Source organism: Bison bison, unplaced genomic scaffold (genome assembly GCF_000754665.1).
Source record: "Bison bison bison isolate TAMUID 2011002044 unplaced genomic scaffold, Bison_UMD1.0 scf7180017864325, whole genome shotgun sequence".
NCBI lineage: Eukaryota > Metazoa > Chordata > Mammalia > Artiodactyla > Bovidae > Bison > Bison bison.
The window spans coordinates 6429917-6445216 of NW_011494897.1; the positions used below are offsets into that span (position 1 = coordinate 6429917).

The 15300-nt window shown below is 39.8% G+C and overlaps 1 protein-coding gene across 1 annotated transcript in view; it reads left to right on the forward strand.

The window, feature by feature from the left end:
* USH2A (Usher syndrome 2A (autosomal recessive, mild)) overlaps positions 1-15300 on the forward strand; it is a 939168-nt gene that overhangs the window by 745407 nt on the left and 178461 nt on the right. The window contains exon 57 of the mRNA XM_010853294.1: positions 9640-9747. Coding sequence (XP_010851596.1) covers positions 9640-9747 — 108 coding nt within the window. The remainder of the gene's footprint in view (positions 1-9639; positions 9748-15300) is intronic.

Sequence of the window (15300 nt, forward strand, 5' to 3'; positions counted from 1 at the left end):
GAAAAGGTCATTTTTCATTCTAATCCCAAAGAAAGACAATGCCAAAGAGTGTTCAAACTACCACACAGTCACACTCATTTCACACACTAGCAAAATAATGCTCAAAATTCTCCAAGCTAGGCTTCAACAGTACCTGAACTGAGACCTTCCAGATATTCAAGCTGGATTGAGACAAGGCAGAGGAACCAGAGATCTAATTGCCACCATCTGTTGGAGCACAGAAAAAGCAAGAGAATTCCAGAAAAACATCTGCTTCATTGACTGCGCCAAAGCCTTTGACTGTGTAGATCACAACAAACTGGGGAAAGTTCTTAAATAGATGGGAATACGAGGCCACCATACCTGCCTCCTGGACACCTGTATGCAGGTCAAGAAGCAGCGTTTAGAACTGGACATAGAACGATGGCTCCAAATTGAGAAAGGGGTACATCAAGGCTGTATATTGTAACCTTGCTTATTTAACTTATATGCAGAGTACATCATGCAAAATGGTGGACTGGTTGATACAAGCTGGAATCAAGATTGCCGGGAGAAATATCAATAACCTGAGATATGCACATGACACCACCCTTAGGGCAGAAAGTGAAGAGGAACTAAAAAGCCTCTTGATGAAAGTGAAAGAGGAGAGTGAAAAAGCTGGCTTAAAACTCGTCATTCAAAAAACTAAGATCATAGCATTTGGTCCCATCACTTCATGGCAAATAGATGAGGAAACAATGGAAACAGTGACAGACTTTATTTTCTTAGGCTCCAAAATCACTGCAGACGGTGACTGCAGGCATGCAATTAAAAGACTCTTGCTCCTTGGAAGAAAAGCTGTAACAAACTTAGACAGCAGTATCAAAAAGCAGGGACTTTACTTTGCCAGCGAAGATCTGTATTGTCAAAACTGCATTTTCCAGTATGGATGTAAGAGTTGGACTATAAAGAAAGCTGAGTACCAAAGATTTGATGCTTTTCAACTGTTGGAGATGACTCTTCAGAGTCCCTTGGACTGCAAGGAGATCAAACCAGTCATTCCTAAAGGAAATCAGTCCTGAATATTCATTGCAAGGACTGATGCTGATGCTGAAGCTCCAATACTTTGGCCACCTGATGTGAAGTACTGACTTGTTGAAAAAGACTCTGATGCTGGGAAGGATTGAGGCAGGAGGAGAAGGGGACAACGGAGGATGAGATGGTTGAATGGCATCACTGACTTGATGGACATGAGTTTGTGCAAGCTCCAGGAGTTGGTGGTGGACAGGGAAGCCTGGCATGCTGCAGTCCATGGGGTCCCAAAGAGTTGGACGCGACTGAACTGTAGGGAACTGAAACTTTAATTGGTACGTTCTTTATGCGATCAAAGACGCAACTTCCTTAGAGAATAACTGCATTTCTCAAAAGATACATTTAATTAATGTTTAGAATTCAGTGAAAAGAGAAAAAAATGAAATAAAACATACCCAATTTTGTTTTTTAACTTTTGTATTAATTTGTGTTTTGAATGAAATCCTTCCATTGTATTTCACTTTAAGAACAACTGCAGTGGTTTCTACCCTTTTTATATCATTCGGATACTATTTAATCTTTAGAGGGGAGGCAGTCATTGAAAATTTTCAGTGTGTTTGATATAACTTATCTGATGGAGACAGCACAGGACTTGGTGTTAAAATCATTTGTTTGTCCCTACTCCAACCCGAACATTTGTCCACTGTGTCCCTATTTGATTCTGTGAACCTGTTTTCCTACCTTTGAGGCAGGAACAATATTCCTTGTTCTGGTGATATTAAAGGCGAAACCTCCTCACCTTTTCACCAGACTTTTTTGTGTTCTTGCTAATTCTCTCTCCCATAATCTGGTACCTCTTTCTAGCTCGTATAAAGGCAGATCACCTCATGCACATAATAATAGCTGCTTATGCTTGCTGTGTGTAACATAGAAGACTCTGACCCTGTGTGTACACATGTAACATTATTAGCAATTATAAGAGTAGTATCGCTTATAACTCTGTTTCTTGAAGGTTACCAAAAACAGTTCAACCAGGGTTCACAAATGGGCACTTAAAGGCTCATGAAACAAACAACAAAAATCACATGTAGACTGCAGGTGTGGCTCACTCAAGGCTACCAAATGACATCAGTTCAGTTTAGTTCAGTCCCTCAGTCGTGTCTGACTCTTTGTGACCCCATGGACTGCAGTACGCCAGGCTTCCATGTCCATCACCAACTCCTGGAACTTGCTCAAACTCATTTCCATGGAGTCAATGATGCCATTCAACCAACTCATCCTCTGTCGTCTCCTTCTCCTCCTGCCTTCAATCTTTCCCAGCATCAGAGTCTTTTCCAGTGAGTCAGTTCTTTGTATCAGGTGGCCAAAGTATTGGAGTTTCAGCTTCAACATCAGTCCTTCCAATGAATATTCAGGCCTGATTTCATTTAGGATGGCCTGGTTGGATCTCCTTGCAGTCTAAGGGACTCTCAAGAGTCTTCTCCAACACCACAGTTCAAAAGCATTAATTCTTTGGCACTCAGCTTTCTTTATAGTCCAACTCTCACATCCATATGTGACTCCTGGAGAAACCATAGCTTTGACTAGATGGACCTTTTTTGCAAAGTAATGTCTCTGCTTTTGAATATGCTGTCTAGGTTGCTCATAACTTCTTCCAAGGAGCAAGCATCTTTTTTAATTTCATGGCTACAGTCACCATCTGCAGTGATTTTGCAGCCCCTGCCCCAAAAAAATCTGTCACTGTTTCCACTGTTTCCCCATGTATTTACCATGAAGTGATGGGACTGGATGCCATGATCTTAGATTTCTGAATGTTGAGTTTTAAGCCAACTTTTTCACTCTCCTCTTTCACTTTCATCAAGAGGCTCTTTAGTTCTTCTTCGCTTTCTGCCCTAAGGGTGGTGTCATGTGAATATCTGAGGTTATTGATACCCCTTCTGGGAATCTTGATTCCAGCTTGTGCTTCATCTAGCCCAGCATTTCTCATGATATACTCCGCATATAAATTAAATAAGCAGGGTGACAATATACAGCCTTGACATACTCCTTTCTCTATATGGAAACATTGTGTTGTTCCATGTCCAGTTCTACCTGTTTCTTCTTGACCTGCATACTGATTTCTTAAGAGGCAGGTCATGGTCTGCCTCTTGGTCTGGTGTTCCCATCTCTTGAAGAATTTTCCAGTTTTTTGTGATGCACAGAGTCAAAGGTGTTGACTATGTGATCCACATAGTCAATAAAGCAGAAATAGATGTTTTTCTGGAATTCTCTTGCTTTTTTGATGAGGATGTTGACACTGTGATCTCTGGTTCCTCTGCCTTTTCTAAACCCAGCTTGAACATCTGGAAGTTCATGGTTCACGTACTATTGAAGCCTGGCTTGGAGAATTTTGAGCATTACTTTACTAGTGTGTGAAAGTGAAAGTGAAGTCACTCAGTCATGTCTGACTCTTTGCAACCCCATGGACTGTAGCCTACCAGGCTCCTATGTCCATGGGATTTTCCAGGCAATAGTCCTGGATTGGATTGCCATTTCCTTCTCCAGGAGATCTTCCCAACCCAGGGATCGAACCCAGGTCTCCCGCATTATAGACAGACGCTTTACCGTCTGAGCCACCAGTGTGAGATGAATGCAATTGTACGGTAGTTTGAGCATTCTTTGGCATTGCCTTTCTTTAGGATTGGAATGAAAACTGACCTTTTCCAGTCCTGTGGCCACTGCTGAGTTTTCCAAATTTGCTGGCATATTGAGTGCAGCACTTTCACAGCATCATCTTTTAGGATTTGAAATAGCTCAACTGGAATTCCATCACCTCCACTAGCTTTGTTTGTAGTGATGCTTCCTAAGGCCCACTTGACTTCACATTCCAGGATGTCTGGCTCTAGGTGAGTGATCATGCCATCGTGATTATCTAGGTCATGAAGATATTTTTTGTGTAGTTCTTCTGTGTATTCTTGCTACCTCTTCTTAATATCTTCTGCTTCTGTTGTTGCTGCTACTGTTGCTAAGTCACTTCAGTCATGTCTGACTCTGTGTGACCCCACAGATGAAAGCCCACAAGGCTCCCCCATCCCTGTTCTTGCCTGGGACTCTCCAGCAAGAACACTGGAGTGGGTTGCCATTTCCCTCTCCAATGCATGAAAGTGAAAAGGGAAAGTGAAGGCACTCAGTCGTGTCTGACTCTTAGCGACCTCATGGACTCAGCCTACCAGGCTCCTCTGTCCATGGAATTCTCCAGGCAAGAGTACTGGAGTGGGGTGCCATCACCTTCTCTGCTGCTTCTGTTAGGTACATACCATTTCTGTCTTTTATTGTGTCCATCTTTGCATGAAATGTTCCCTTGGTATCTCTAATTTTCTTGAAGAGATCTCTAGTCTTTCCCATTCTTTTGTTTTCCTCTATTTCTTTCCTCCAGATGACATTTCCAGGACAAAGTTTCTTTTCATCTGAGCTTTTCTCCATTCTCAAGCTTTATGTGGTGGAAAAAGAACCATATAAAAATGAATGAAAGTTCTGTTTCTAAGCCTAGCTTTCAGTGGCCTGAATGAGGTCACAGAATGCTGCTACGAATTGAGTGTTGATATGTGTCCTGGCCTGGGCGAATTCAGCTCTCAACCAAGCACAAGGCCTGATGGTGGCCAAAGACTGGTTTCTCCAAAGAAAATTCAAGTTTTGTTATCAAAAATGTGTGACTATACTCTGGACGTTAAATATTACAGGTGTGGAGTTGCATGACACAAGCTAGTGAATGTCAGTTGAAATGAGTCTGAGTCTATGCTTGATCCACCTGGTGCTTTCACCTGGTCAGATGCTCTGCACTGCAGGGGCAGAAGCATCTCTGGGAGACAGACTGCCCATGAATAAGCCGTTATCCGTGCCCCCTTCACTTCCAGCCTCCTGCCTCCCACTCTAATCTTTCTTGTTCTTCAAACTATGCTTCTTTTCTCCAGTTCCCTACTTCCACTCCTTTTGATTCGGAGATGTCTTTGAACTCTTCTGACTTATTTTTATAAGTTTTTCTTTTTGAAGTATAGTCGATTTACAGTGTTTCAGGTATACAGCAAAGTGATTCAGTTATATATGTGTATGTATGTGTGTGTGTGTATGTGTGTGTGTATATATATGTATATATATTTCAGATTCTTTTCCATTATATAGGCTATTACAAGATATTGAATATAGTTCCCTGTGCTATACTATATAGTAGTACCTTGTTGGTTATCATTTTCTGTATCAGTTCAGTTCAGTCGCTCAGTCACATCTGACTCTTTGTGACCCCATGGACAGAAGCACATCAGGCTTCCCTGTCCATCACCAACTCCCAGAACTTGCTCAAACTCATTTCCATGGAGTCAATGATGCCATTCAACCATCTCATCCTCTGTCATCTCCTTCTCCTCCTGCCTTCAATCTTTCCCAGCATCAGAGTCTTTTCCAGTGAGTCAGTTCTTTGCATCAGGTGGCCAAAGTATTGGAGTTTTAGCTTCAGCATCAGTCCTTCCAATGAATATTCTGGACTGATTTTCTTTAGGATGAACTGGTTTGATCTCCTTGCAGTCCAAGGAACTCTCAAGAGTCTTTTCCAACACCACAGTTCAAAAGCATAAATTCTTCAGCACTCAGCTGTCTTCATATCCAACTCTCACATTCATACATGACTACCAGAAAAACCATAGCTTTGACTAGATGGACCTTTGTTGGCAAAGATTATATATATATACACACATACACAGACACACAGAAAAATATTTTCTGTATAGTAGTAAGGCAATGGCATCCCACTCCAGTACTCTTGCCTGGAAAATCCCATGGACAGAGGAGCCTAGTAGGCTGCAGTCCATGGGGTCGCTAAGGGTTGGACATGACTGAGCGACTTCACTTTCACTTTTCACTTTCATGCATTGGAGAAGGAAATGGCAACCCACTCCGTGTTCTTGCCTGGAGAATCCCAGGGACGGGGAGCCTGGTGGGCTGCCGTCTCTGGGGTCGCACAGAGTCGGACACGACTGAAGCGACTTAGCAGCAGCAGCAACCCTTTTCCCCTTTGGTAACCATAAGTTTCTCTTCTATGTCTGTGACTATATTTCTGTTTTGTAAATAAGTCCACGTGCATCCTTTTTTTTTCAGATTTTACATACAAGTGGTATCATATGTATGTCTTTCTCTCTCTGACTTACCTCACTTAGTTTGATAATCTTTTGACTTTTTGACCAATGCTCTCTGCTTAATACTCAGTTCTGCATCCTGCCCATCACCCTTAATTCTAGTATTCCAGTGTCTCCAAGAGATGTATATTCCTTCACTAACTCTGGCCCGATCCTCTACTAAACCACCCCACCTCTCTCCATTTAAACACCTTGTTACAGACTCCGTTGGCACACCTTCCTCAGTCTATCAAAACTTCTTTAAAGGCTGATTGCTCTGCTGTTGTACCACCTCCATACATCTGTCTTCTAGTGTGAAATGGATGACACTCAACCCCCTTTAGAAAAATTTTTTAAGGAAAAAACAATTTCTATTTTTATATATGTAGATTTTCTTTTAGCTACAGTCCTCATTACAAATACCTTCAGTCTTCTAATCAATCTTAGTATACCTCTGGGATGATGTTTTCTTTTTTTTCCTAAGACACATCCTAAATTGTCCTTCAAAAGTCTGAAACCAAACCAAACAGAATACAAAATGTGGAAGAGAACAAAGGGTTTTTTTTTTTTTTGTCAGACTATTCCAGAGAAAAATCAAGTATTGCTTTATTTTTGCTAGCCATACTTAAGCCTGACATTCAGAAAAAAAATCTAGAAAATATTTATTGTTCATAAATTATATTAATCTTGTTTTTATTTTAATAGTATTATGCAAGTAGAAAAGAATCTCCTACTCAATGAAACTGATGCTGTGAGCAAGAGTCGCTATGGAATTAAGAGGAAGGGCCTGTGTGGTCACATCACACTCGTGATGGTACATGGACATATCATAGCATCACAACCATGCCATGCTTATTGGATGCTTTTATGCCCTGGTCTTCCTTAAACAATTTTTGAAACACGTTGAATACATGGGGAGAAATGATTTTAAAAACATTCAAAGATACCATCCTTACTCTCAAAGGGCTTACCTTCTAAGTGAGAAAGTAAGATATTCAGATACAATGGTGTTACAAGGGTCAAGACCCCATTTTTCAGTAATGGGAGTAAAGAAGGCAACTTTGTCAGACTAAATCAGTCACCGCCATCCCTGACCTTCATTCTTAAATGTTTCTCTTGAGCTCTATATTTTATAATCTTGAGCATTTTCCTATAAGCTTTTATCAAACCCACAAGGCTTGAAAATGGCCTAGATCTTTCATCATATTCCTCATCTGTAAATCAGGTAAATATCAGAAGTATGTAAATCCTCCATAGCAGCCAAGTAGAAGATTATAATCAAATAAGTATCCACATCTTATCATTAAATTGATAAGGAAACACTAAGTGTTTTGAAGCTGAATCCCAGAGCAGCTCCCGCTACAGAACATTACGGCTTTAGCAGAGAAGCCAGACTACTGCTCCAATTCTAAGTGAACTAGTTAATTAATTTTTTCCCTTCACTTAACGAGCACCTACTTCGTGCCTGTCACTATTCAAAGGACACAGTTGTGGGCAAAACCAAGTCCTTGTTCTTTTTGAGGTTATGTCACAGAGGTGGAGACAAGCAATAAATAAATAAACGTGTAATAAAACATCAGATAGTGTGGAAGGCTATGAAAGAAGAAAGTAATGTGAGAGGATAAAAAGTACTGGTTGTTGTGTGTAGATAAACTGACCAAAATCTTTTAAAATATAGCATTTGAATAGATACACGTAAAGTGACAGCTGCTGCTACTGCCAAGTCACTTCAGTCCTGTCCGACTCTGTGTGACCCCATAGACGGCAGCCCACCAGGCTCCCCCATCCCTGGGATAGATGTCTGGAAGAAGAGTCCGCTCACCAAAAGAAGAGGATACGTGAAAACATAGTTCAAAATTCATGAAAAAATAAGTATAGAAATTTATTGGATCCCTGTTGTAACTTAGCCCAATTATTTGACATAGATATTGTCCTGTTCTTTTATCAGAAAATATTTTTAAAGCTTTGGCTTTGTTTTACTTTTCCCAAGAGTCAAGGAAATGAATGTTAGCCTCGATGTATTCTTGTTGAATGCTGCTGTCTTAAAGTTGCTTCTGCTAAAATAAAGTAATACTCTAAGTACTTCTCAGCAGCCTTAGAGACTAGAAGCAGTGATTCCTTATTTTACAGATCAGTAGATCAAAGCAGAATGAAGCTAAGTAACTTCTGAAAGGTCACTGGCCATGCAGTGATGAAATCTAACAATATGTAACTTTATTTTGTATTGGGTTATAGCTGATTAACAATGTTGTGACAGTCTCAGGTGGACAGGGAAGGGATTCAGCCATCCATATGCATATATCGTTTCTCCCCCAAACTCCCCCTCCCATCCAGGCTGCCACATAACATTGAACAGAGGTCCCTGTGCTATGCAGGAGAAACTTGTTGGTGATCCATTTTAAATATAGCAATGTGTACAGACAGAGAAGGAGAAATATCAAAATGACATTCCTTATATATGGAATCTAAAATTAAGTGATACGAATGAACTTACAAAGAGAAACAGACTTAGGAAATGAACTTATTGTTACTGGGGGCATGGAGGGGGCACGGTGGGGGGAAAGGATACTTAGGCAGTTTGGAATGGATATGGAACAATATATAACTTGTCTGTGGATTGCCAACAGGTATCAGTATATCTGTTGTTGGTGGATTGCTGTTCCTTCTTTTCCTGAGAATTTATTGAGCAATTACTGTGCTACATTATACATCTTATTATAAAAGAAATATAAACACTGTTCCCTCTTCATAATATGTCTAATCTATGTGTAAACACAAAAACAACATACCTTGTGAAAAACTACAGAATTGTGAGATGGTACAGTAGGAGCATATATGGTAAAGAAATGCAAAGTTAAAAGTTAATATGAGCTGAATATGGCTTTTGGCTAAAAATGTTGACTCTAACCTTTTTTTTTTTTTTTTTTCTCCCTGCCCCTGTTCATATAAGAAGCAATTGCAGAAACTGGGATGGTTAGCCTGGAGAAGAGAAAACTCAGGGGGGATTTGATAACTGTCCACAAATATTTGAAGAACTGTCATGTGGAAAAGAAATTAGATTTGTTCTCTGTGTCCCTAGTGGGTGGAAGTATTAGAAAGAATTCACCACAATATAAAGAAGGACTTTCACACCAAACAAAGAGAACTCTAGAGCTCTCTAGAGATGGAATAGGCTGTTTGGGAGATGGAGCACCTCGATTCTCTAGGCAGGGGAGTCTCTTCAATGATACCTGGTACAGGGGAATTAATGGAAAGATGGATGGATGGATGGATGACAAGAATTTTCGGATCTCTTTGAAGGCTTAGAATTTGTTGTTTTATCAGTTGAGAAATGAAATGTCTTTTAATACTGAGCTGCTTATGAAGTTCCTTTCCCCCTTGGAGTGTTTTCTGCTCTTAAAAATTTTGGATATCATATCTGCAACTCTGCATGTGACTGCTAGTGTTTACCTGATAATAAATAATCCTCTCAAGAGGTACTTGATTTCTTGTTTGCTCTTTCTAGGTCTCCAGCCATACACCAACTACAGCTTCACACTTAGAGCTTGTACATCTGCTGGATGCACTTCAAGTGAGCCTTTTCTAGGTCAGACTCTGCAGGCAGCCCCTCAAGGTAATTAAAAAATACCCGTGGTTGGGAAAAAGAAGTTTTCATATGATATTTTGACATGAACTCTATAAACTTTATCATAACAAACAAGGAAGAAGAACTAAAGTATATGGATCCAAAATAATATTCTAGCTTCCTGTTTTTCAAGTTTAAACTATAAGTCTTCCAAGGCAGTTTGCTTTCAATTCCTTAGATGTGGTTTTCCTTGGAAGAAAAAAGATACTATGTACTTGGATATGAAATTCCTCCAAAAATCAAAGGTTAAATATTCCCAGGGCAGCTAAAATATAACAAGCACCACACTCCATGTTGAAGCTGATAAAAATATTCACTGCCCACAAGAATTTGCAATCAAGTAGAAGTGATAGGGTAAGTAACCAAATTGACATGAAGAGAGAGAATCTTAGAATGTGATGTTAAATGAGAATTAATGAACAGAATGCTCAGGTTAATCTTGGAAGGGAGAGATTACAACCCATCAGGGACTTCAAGAAAGATCTTAGAGGGTGGATGCCTTCTGAGATGGACCACAGGGATCAAGGGATTTGACAAGTGAACAGATGGAGGAAATATACTATCAAACACAGCTTGAGAGATTGGGAAGTGGGACCATCACCTTAGAAATCAAATTGGCAATGTCTGTTAAATGTAAAATGTTGATTCCCCGTGACAGAGCAGCTTCAATTTCATTATCTAATGCCAGAAAATAACATTTCCACAACTGCACCAGGAGGCATGTACCAGGATGTCTACTGAAGCCTTTATTGTTGTGGAATGCCAAGATATTGGAAGCAATCTAAATGTCTTTGAGTGGGGAATTGCTAAATTTATTCAGATATATTCACGTTATGGAATTCCATCAATTCAAAGAAACAAGGTGATCTGTACATATAATGTAGAGTTATAGAACTGTGTTAATATATGGCATCTTTATGTCTAAAGCCACACATAGAAAATTATATTCATTTCTATAGATAAATGCATAGGAAATATTCTGGAAGCATACATATCTACCTGATAACAATGGTCTTTGGGTTAAGAACTAGGACAGATAGTATCATTTACTTTTAGAAGAAAAATATACTCAGAAACTTGGGCTAGTGATCAACTAATTATTTTGTTAATCTTTATTATCTGCTGTTTTCCATGTGGGGAAACAAGAGGCATAAATAAGCTTCTGAACAGAAATGTAATATTAATGCTCATCAAAGAGTCCTGAACTACTTGTCCATTACTCTTCTAATGAAGGGGTTGCTGTACCTCAGAATATTAGACCTGAACTTCCTACCAGTAAATGGGGAATAAAATGGAAAATTCCACATATGGGGCATATGGCTCCTCACCAGGAATTCACTAATGATGTTTTCTATATAAAGAATGTTTCATGTCAAAAAGCTTAGTGTTCCTTTGAAAGGAAGAAACCAGCAGTGGATTTTTTGGAAAGGTAAACTATCAAATGGATACTTTGATGATAATGGATAATTTCTAAAGGATCTATCAATCAGTTTTGGCTGAAACTCCAGCCTGATAGAAGAACAGGGCCTCTTCACTTTGCTCATCCAATCCATATATTTAAATTCTTAGGCAATATGGATCTCTACTCTCACTTTGTCCAAAACAAAAAACATTTTCTTGAAAGAGCTCAGATTTCATGACTTAAAAATTATAGGTTTCAACAGTGCTGGGGAGTATGAGATGAGAAATGTTTTACTTGATTTGCTTTTTAACTTTATCCACCTTTCCTTTAACACTAATAACTGTGCAAAGAAACAGTAAACTAAATGGGCTTTCCTCTGCAGAAGGAACCTGGATTTAGAATCCATTTTCCGGCTGCATAAGTGCCAATTCTGAATAACTTGCATGAGAAATAAATGTAGTCTGAGTGCTTAACTTGGAGGTTGTAAGGGAACAAAGCAGCAGTAACATTAAGTTGTGTTGTTTTCCAAAATGGAAATAAACATATTATATCCTCTTAAATTAATAATCCAAGTATAACTAATTTTAAAAGGCTTAGTTGAGTGATCAGACATAATTTGATGGTCTAACATTTGAGTGTCTAAGTAGATATGGAGAGAATTAAAGGAAGCATTTGTTCACAGCCACCCTGAGAGTTCCTTATGTCTGTCATTTTCAATCTATTTAAAAAAGAAGCTAAAACATATTATGACCTCATTGGTAAGCTGGTCCTGATTCTCTATAATTTTGGCCTCCTGGAAAACGGTGTAGCCTTAGTCAAGTAGTGGGAAGAGCTTGAACTGGATTATTGCTCTCTTTTAAGAATTGCTGCTTGTGTCTCAGATGGTAAACACTCTGCCTGTAATGCAGGAGACCTGGGTTCGATCCCTGGGTCAGATAGTTCCCCTGGAGAAGGGAATGTCTACCCACTCCAGTATTCTTGTCTGGAGAATCCCAGGGACAGAGGAGCCTGGCAGGCTACAGTCCATGGTGTCACAAAGAGTTGGATATGACTGAGCGGCTAACACATTTACTCATGATATCCTTCCTTGAAGATTAAAGACTATTTGTTTTTACCTACACATCCACTGTGCTCAGCACAAAAAAATGACACATTTGACTAGAATGTTAAATCAACAAATGAACAAATATTGAACAGTCCAGAAGTCAATGCATTTCTGACATTAGCCAATGAAGAATTGGTTCTTTTTATTAACTTCCAAGGGAAAGACAATCCACAAAAAATATTGGTATTTTTGACTTGGAATGATTCATATGGATTTAAGAAATGGGTAATATTGCATTTCACTCAAGACAAAACAAATCCAGTAGACATGTTCCTTTTTTAGCTGCTATATATCAAGAGAGCAACCAAGGTTTCCTTCTGACCTTTCCCCCTTAAACCTCTCAGCTAGTTTACCTGCTCCCCACCCCACTTCTAGATGATTTCCCTCATGACCATCCATTTCCTTCTCTTCAGTTCAGTTCAGTTCAGTCTCTCAGTCGTGTCCGACTCTTTGCAACCCCATGAATCACAGCAGGCCAGGCCTCCCTGTCCATCACCAACTCCAAGAGTTCACTCCAGCTCACATCCATTGAGTCGGTGATGCCATCCAGCCATCTCATCCTCTGTCATCCCCTTCTCCTCCTGCCCCCAATCCCTCCAAGCATCAGAGTCTTTTCCAATGAGTCAACTCTTTGCATGAGGTGGCCAAAGTCCTGGAGTTTCAGTTTTAGCATCATTCCTTCCAAAGAAATCCCAGGGCTGATCTCCTTTAGGATGGACTGGTTGGATCTCCTTGCAGTCCAAGGGACTCTCAAGAGTCTTCTCCAACACCACAATTCAAAAGCATCAATTCTTCAGCTCTCAGCTTTCGTCACAGTCCAACTCTCACATCCATACATGACCACTGGAAAAACCATAGCCTTGACTAGACAGACCTTTGTTGGCAAAGTAATGTCTCTGCTGCCTCAGTTCTGCCCTCCCATTGTGTAGAGTGGTTTTCTGATGTCACTGAGACCCAGGCTTTGTGAGGGAGGTAGATTCTTCCCCTGAGACTTAATAAGACCTCTCACCAAAGGCAAGTCTTATTCTATCAATGATTTTTTGCAGTTGCCAAGATAAAAGTGTCTCCACATCATTCAGTTCAGTTCTGTTCAGTTGCTCAGTCATGTCCAACTCTTTGCAACCCCATGGAGTGCCTCACGCCAGGCCTCCCTGTCCATCCCGGAGCTTGCTGAAACTCATGTCCACTGGGTCAGTGATGCCATCCAACCATCTCATCCTCTGTCATCCTCTTATTCTCCTGCCTTCAATCTTTCCCAGCATCAGGGTCTTTTCCAGTTAGTCATCTCTTCACATCAGGTGGCCAAAGTATTGGAGTTTCAGCTTCAACATCAGTCCTTTCACTGAATATTTAGGACTGATTGCCTTTAGGATGGACTGGTTGGATCTCCTTGCAGTCCAAGGGACTCTCAAGAGTCTTCTCCAACACCACAGTTCAAAAGTAAAAATAGAGCACTTATTAGTTTTTCACACATTCCAGTTTCATCTTATAGATCACACCAATGGACACAGGGTTATTAGCAAATGGACAGAGCTTTCTCCCACTTATATAAATATAAAACTCAAGTTTTATTTAAAACATAAGCAACTCCAAAATGTGGCTTCATTTTATTTCATTGACTCCTCTCTACCCACAGGCTACACTGACTGATTCAAAACAGAAACTAAGCAATAACCTTTTCTAGTACAGTGGTGATTTTTTAAAACATCCTTCAGGGTGAGAAAAACAGGATTGCAGGGAGCAGATTATGAACCAAAGCTTTATACTTTATCTCTTAAATCAACAAATTAACGTCATGTTTAAATCAAAACTCTAATTAGTTGGTTGAGTCACTTAGCAGCTGTTGGCAGAGAGACCCAGACATAAAAGTATGTTATGATTTGTGTATTTATCCAAGTATCTAACATAAAGTGAGCTTTCAGAACAAAATGAACTACTTTCTTCTCAGAAGTAGGTTGTTCTTAGAAAATCAGTAAGATTGAGCCATGTTTAAGTCTATCTTGATTCTTCCAGAATGTTGCAAGTAAATTGCATTTGAATGCCCTGAGATTTTTTTCCTATAAAAGTGTTGAAATCTTACCCTTTACTGAGTAACTTACACAGGAGATACAATAAAAACCTATTGATTATTGGAAACCTAATATTGAAATGCTCTTGATCCCTGTCTCCTGTATAATGTCATGAAATCCCATCCATAGTTCATCAGGCACTCTGTCTATCAGATTTAGTCCCTTAAATCTATTTCTCACTTCCACTGTATAATCATAAGAAATTTGATTTAGGTCATATCTGAATGGTCTAGTGGTTTCCCCTGCTTCTTCAATTTAAGTCTGAATTTGGCAATAAGGAGTTCATGATCTGAGCCACAGTAACCTCCTGGTCTTGTTTTTGCTGACTGTATAGAGCTTTTTCATCTTTGGCTGCAAATAATATAATCAATCTGATTTTGGTGTTGACCATCTCGTGATGTCCAAGTGTAGAGTCTTCTCTTGTGTTGTTGGAAGAGGGTGTTAGCTATGACCAGTGCATTCTCTTGGCAGAACTCTATTAGCTTTTGCCCTGCTTCATTCTGTACTCCAAGGCCAAATTTGCCTGTTACTGCAGGTGTTTCTTGACTTCCTACTTTTGCATTCCAGTCCCCTATAATGAAAAGGACATCTTTGGGTGTTAGTTCTAAAAAATCATGTCGATCTTCATAGAACCATTCAACTTCAGCTTCTTCAGCTTTACTGGTTGGGACATAGGCTTGGATTACTGTGATATTGAATGGTTTGCCTTGGAAATGAACAGAGATCATTCTGTCATTTTTGAGATTGCATCCAACTACTGCATTTTGGACTCTTGTCAACCATGATGGCTACTCCATTTCTTCTAAGGGATTCCTGCCCACAGTAGTAGATATAATGGTCATCTGAGTTAAATTCACCCGTTCCAGTCCATTTCAGTTCGCTGATTCCTAGAATGTCAACGTTCACTCTTGCCATCTCCTGTTTGACCACTTCCAATTTGCCTTGATTCATGGACCCAACATTCC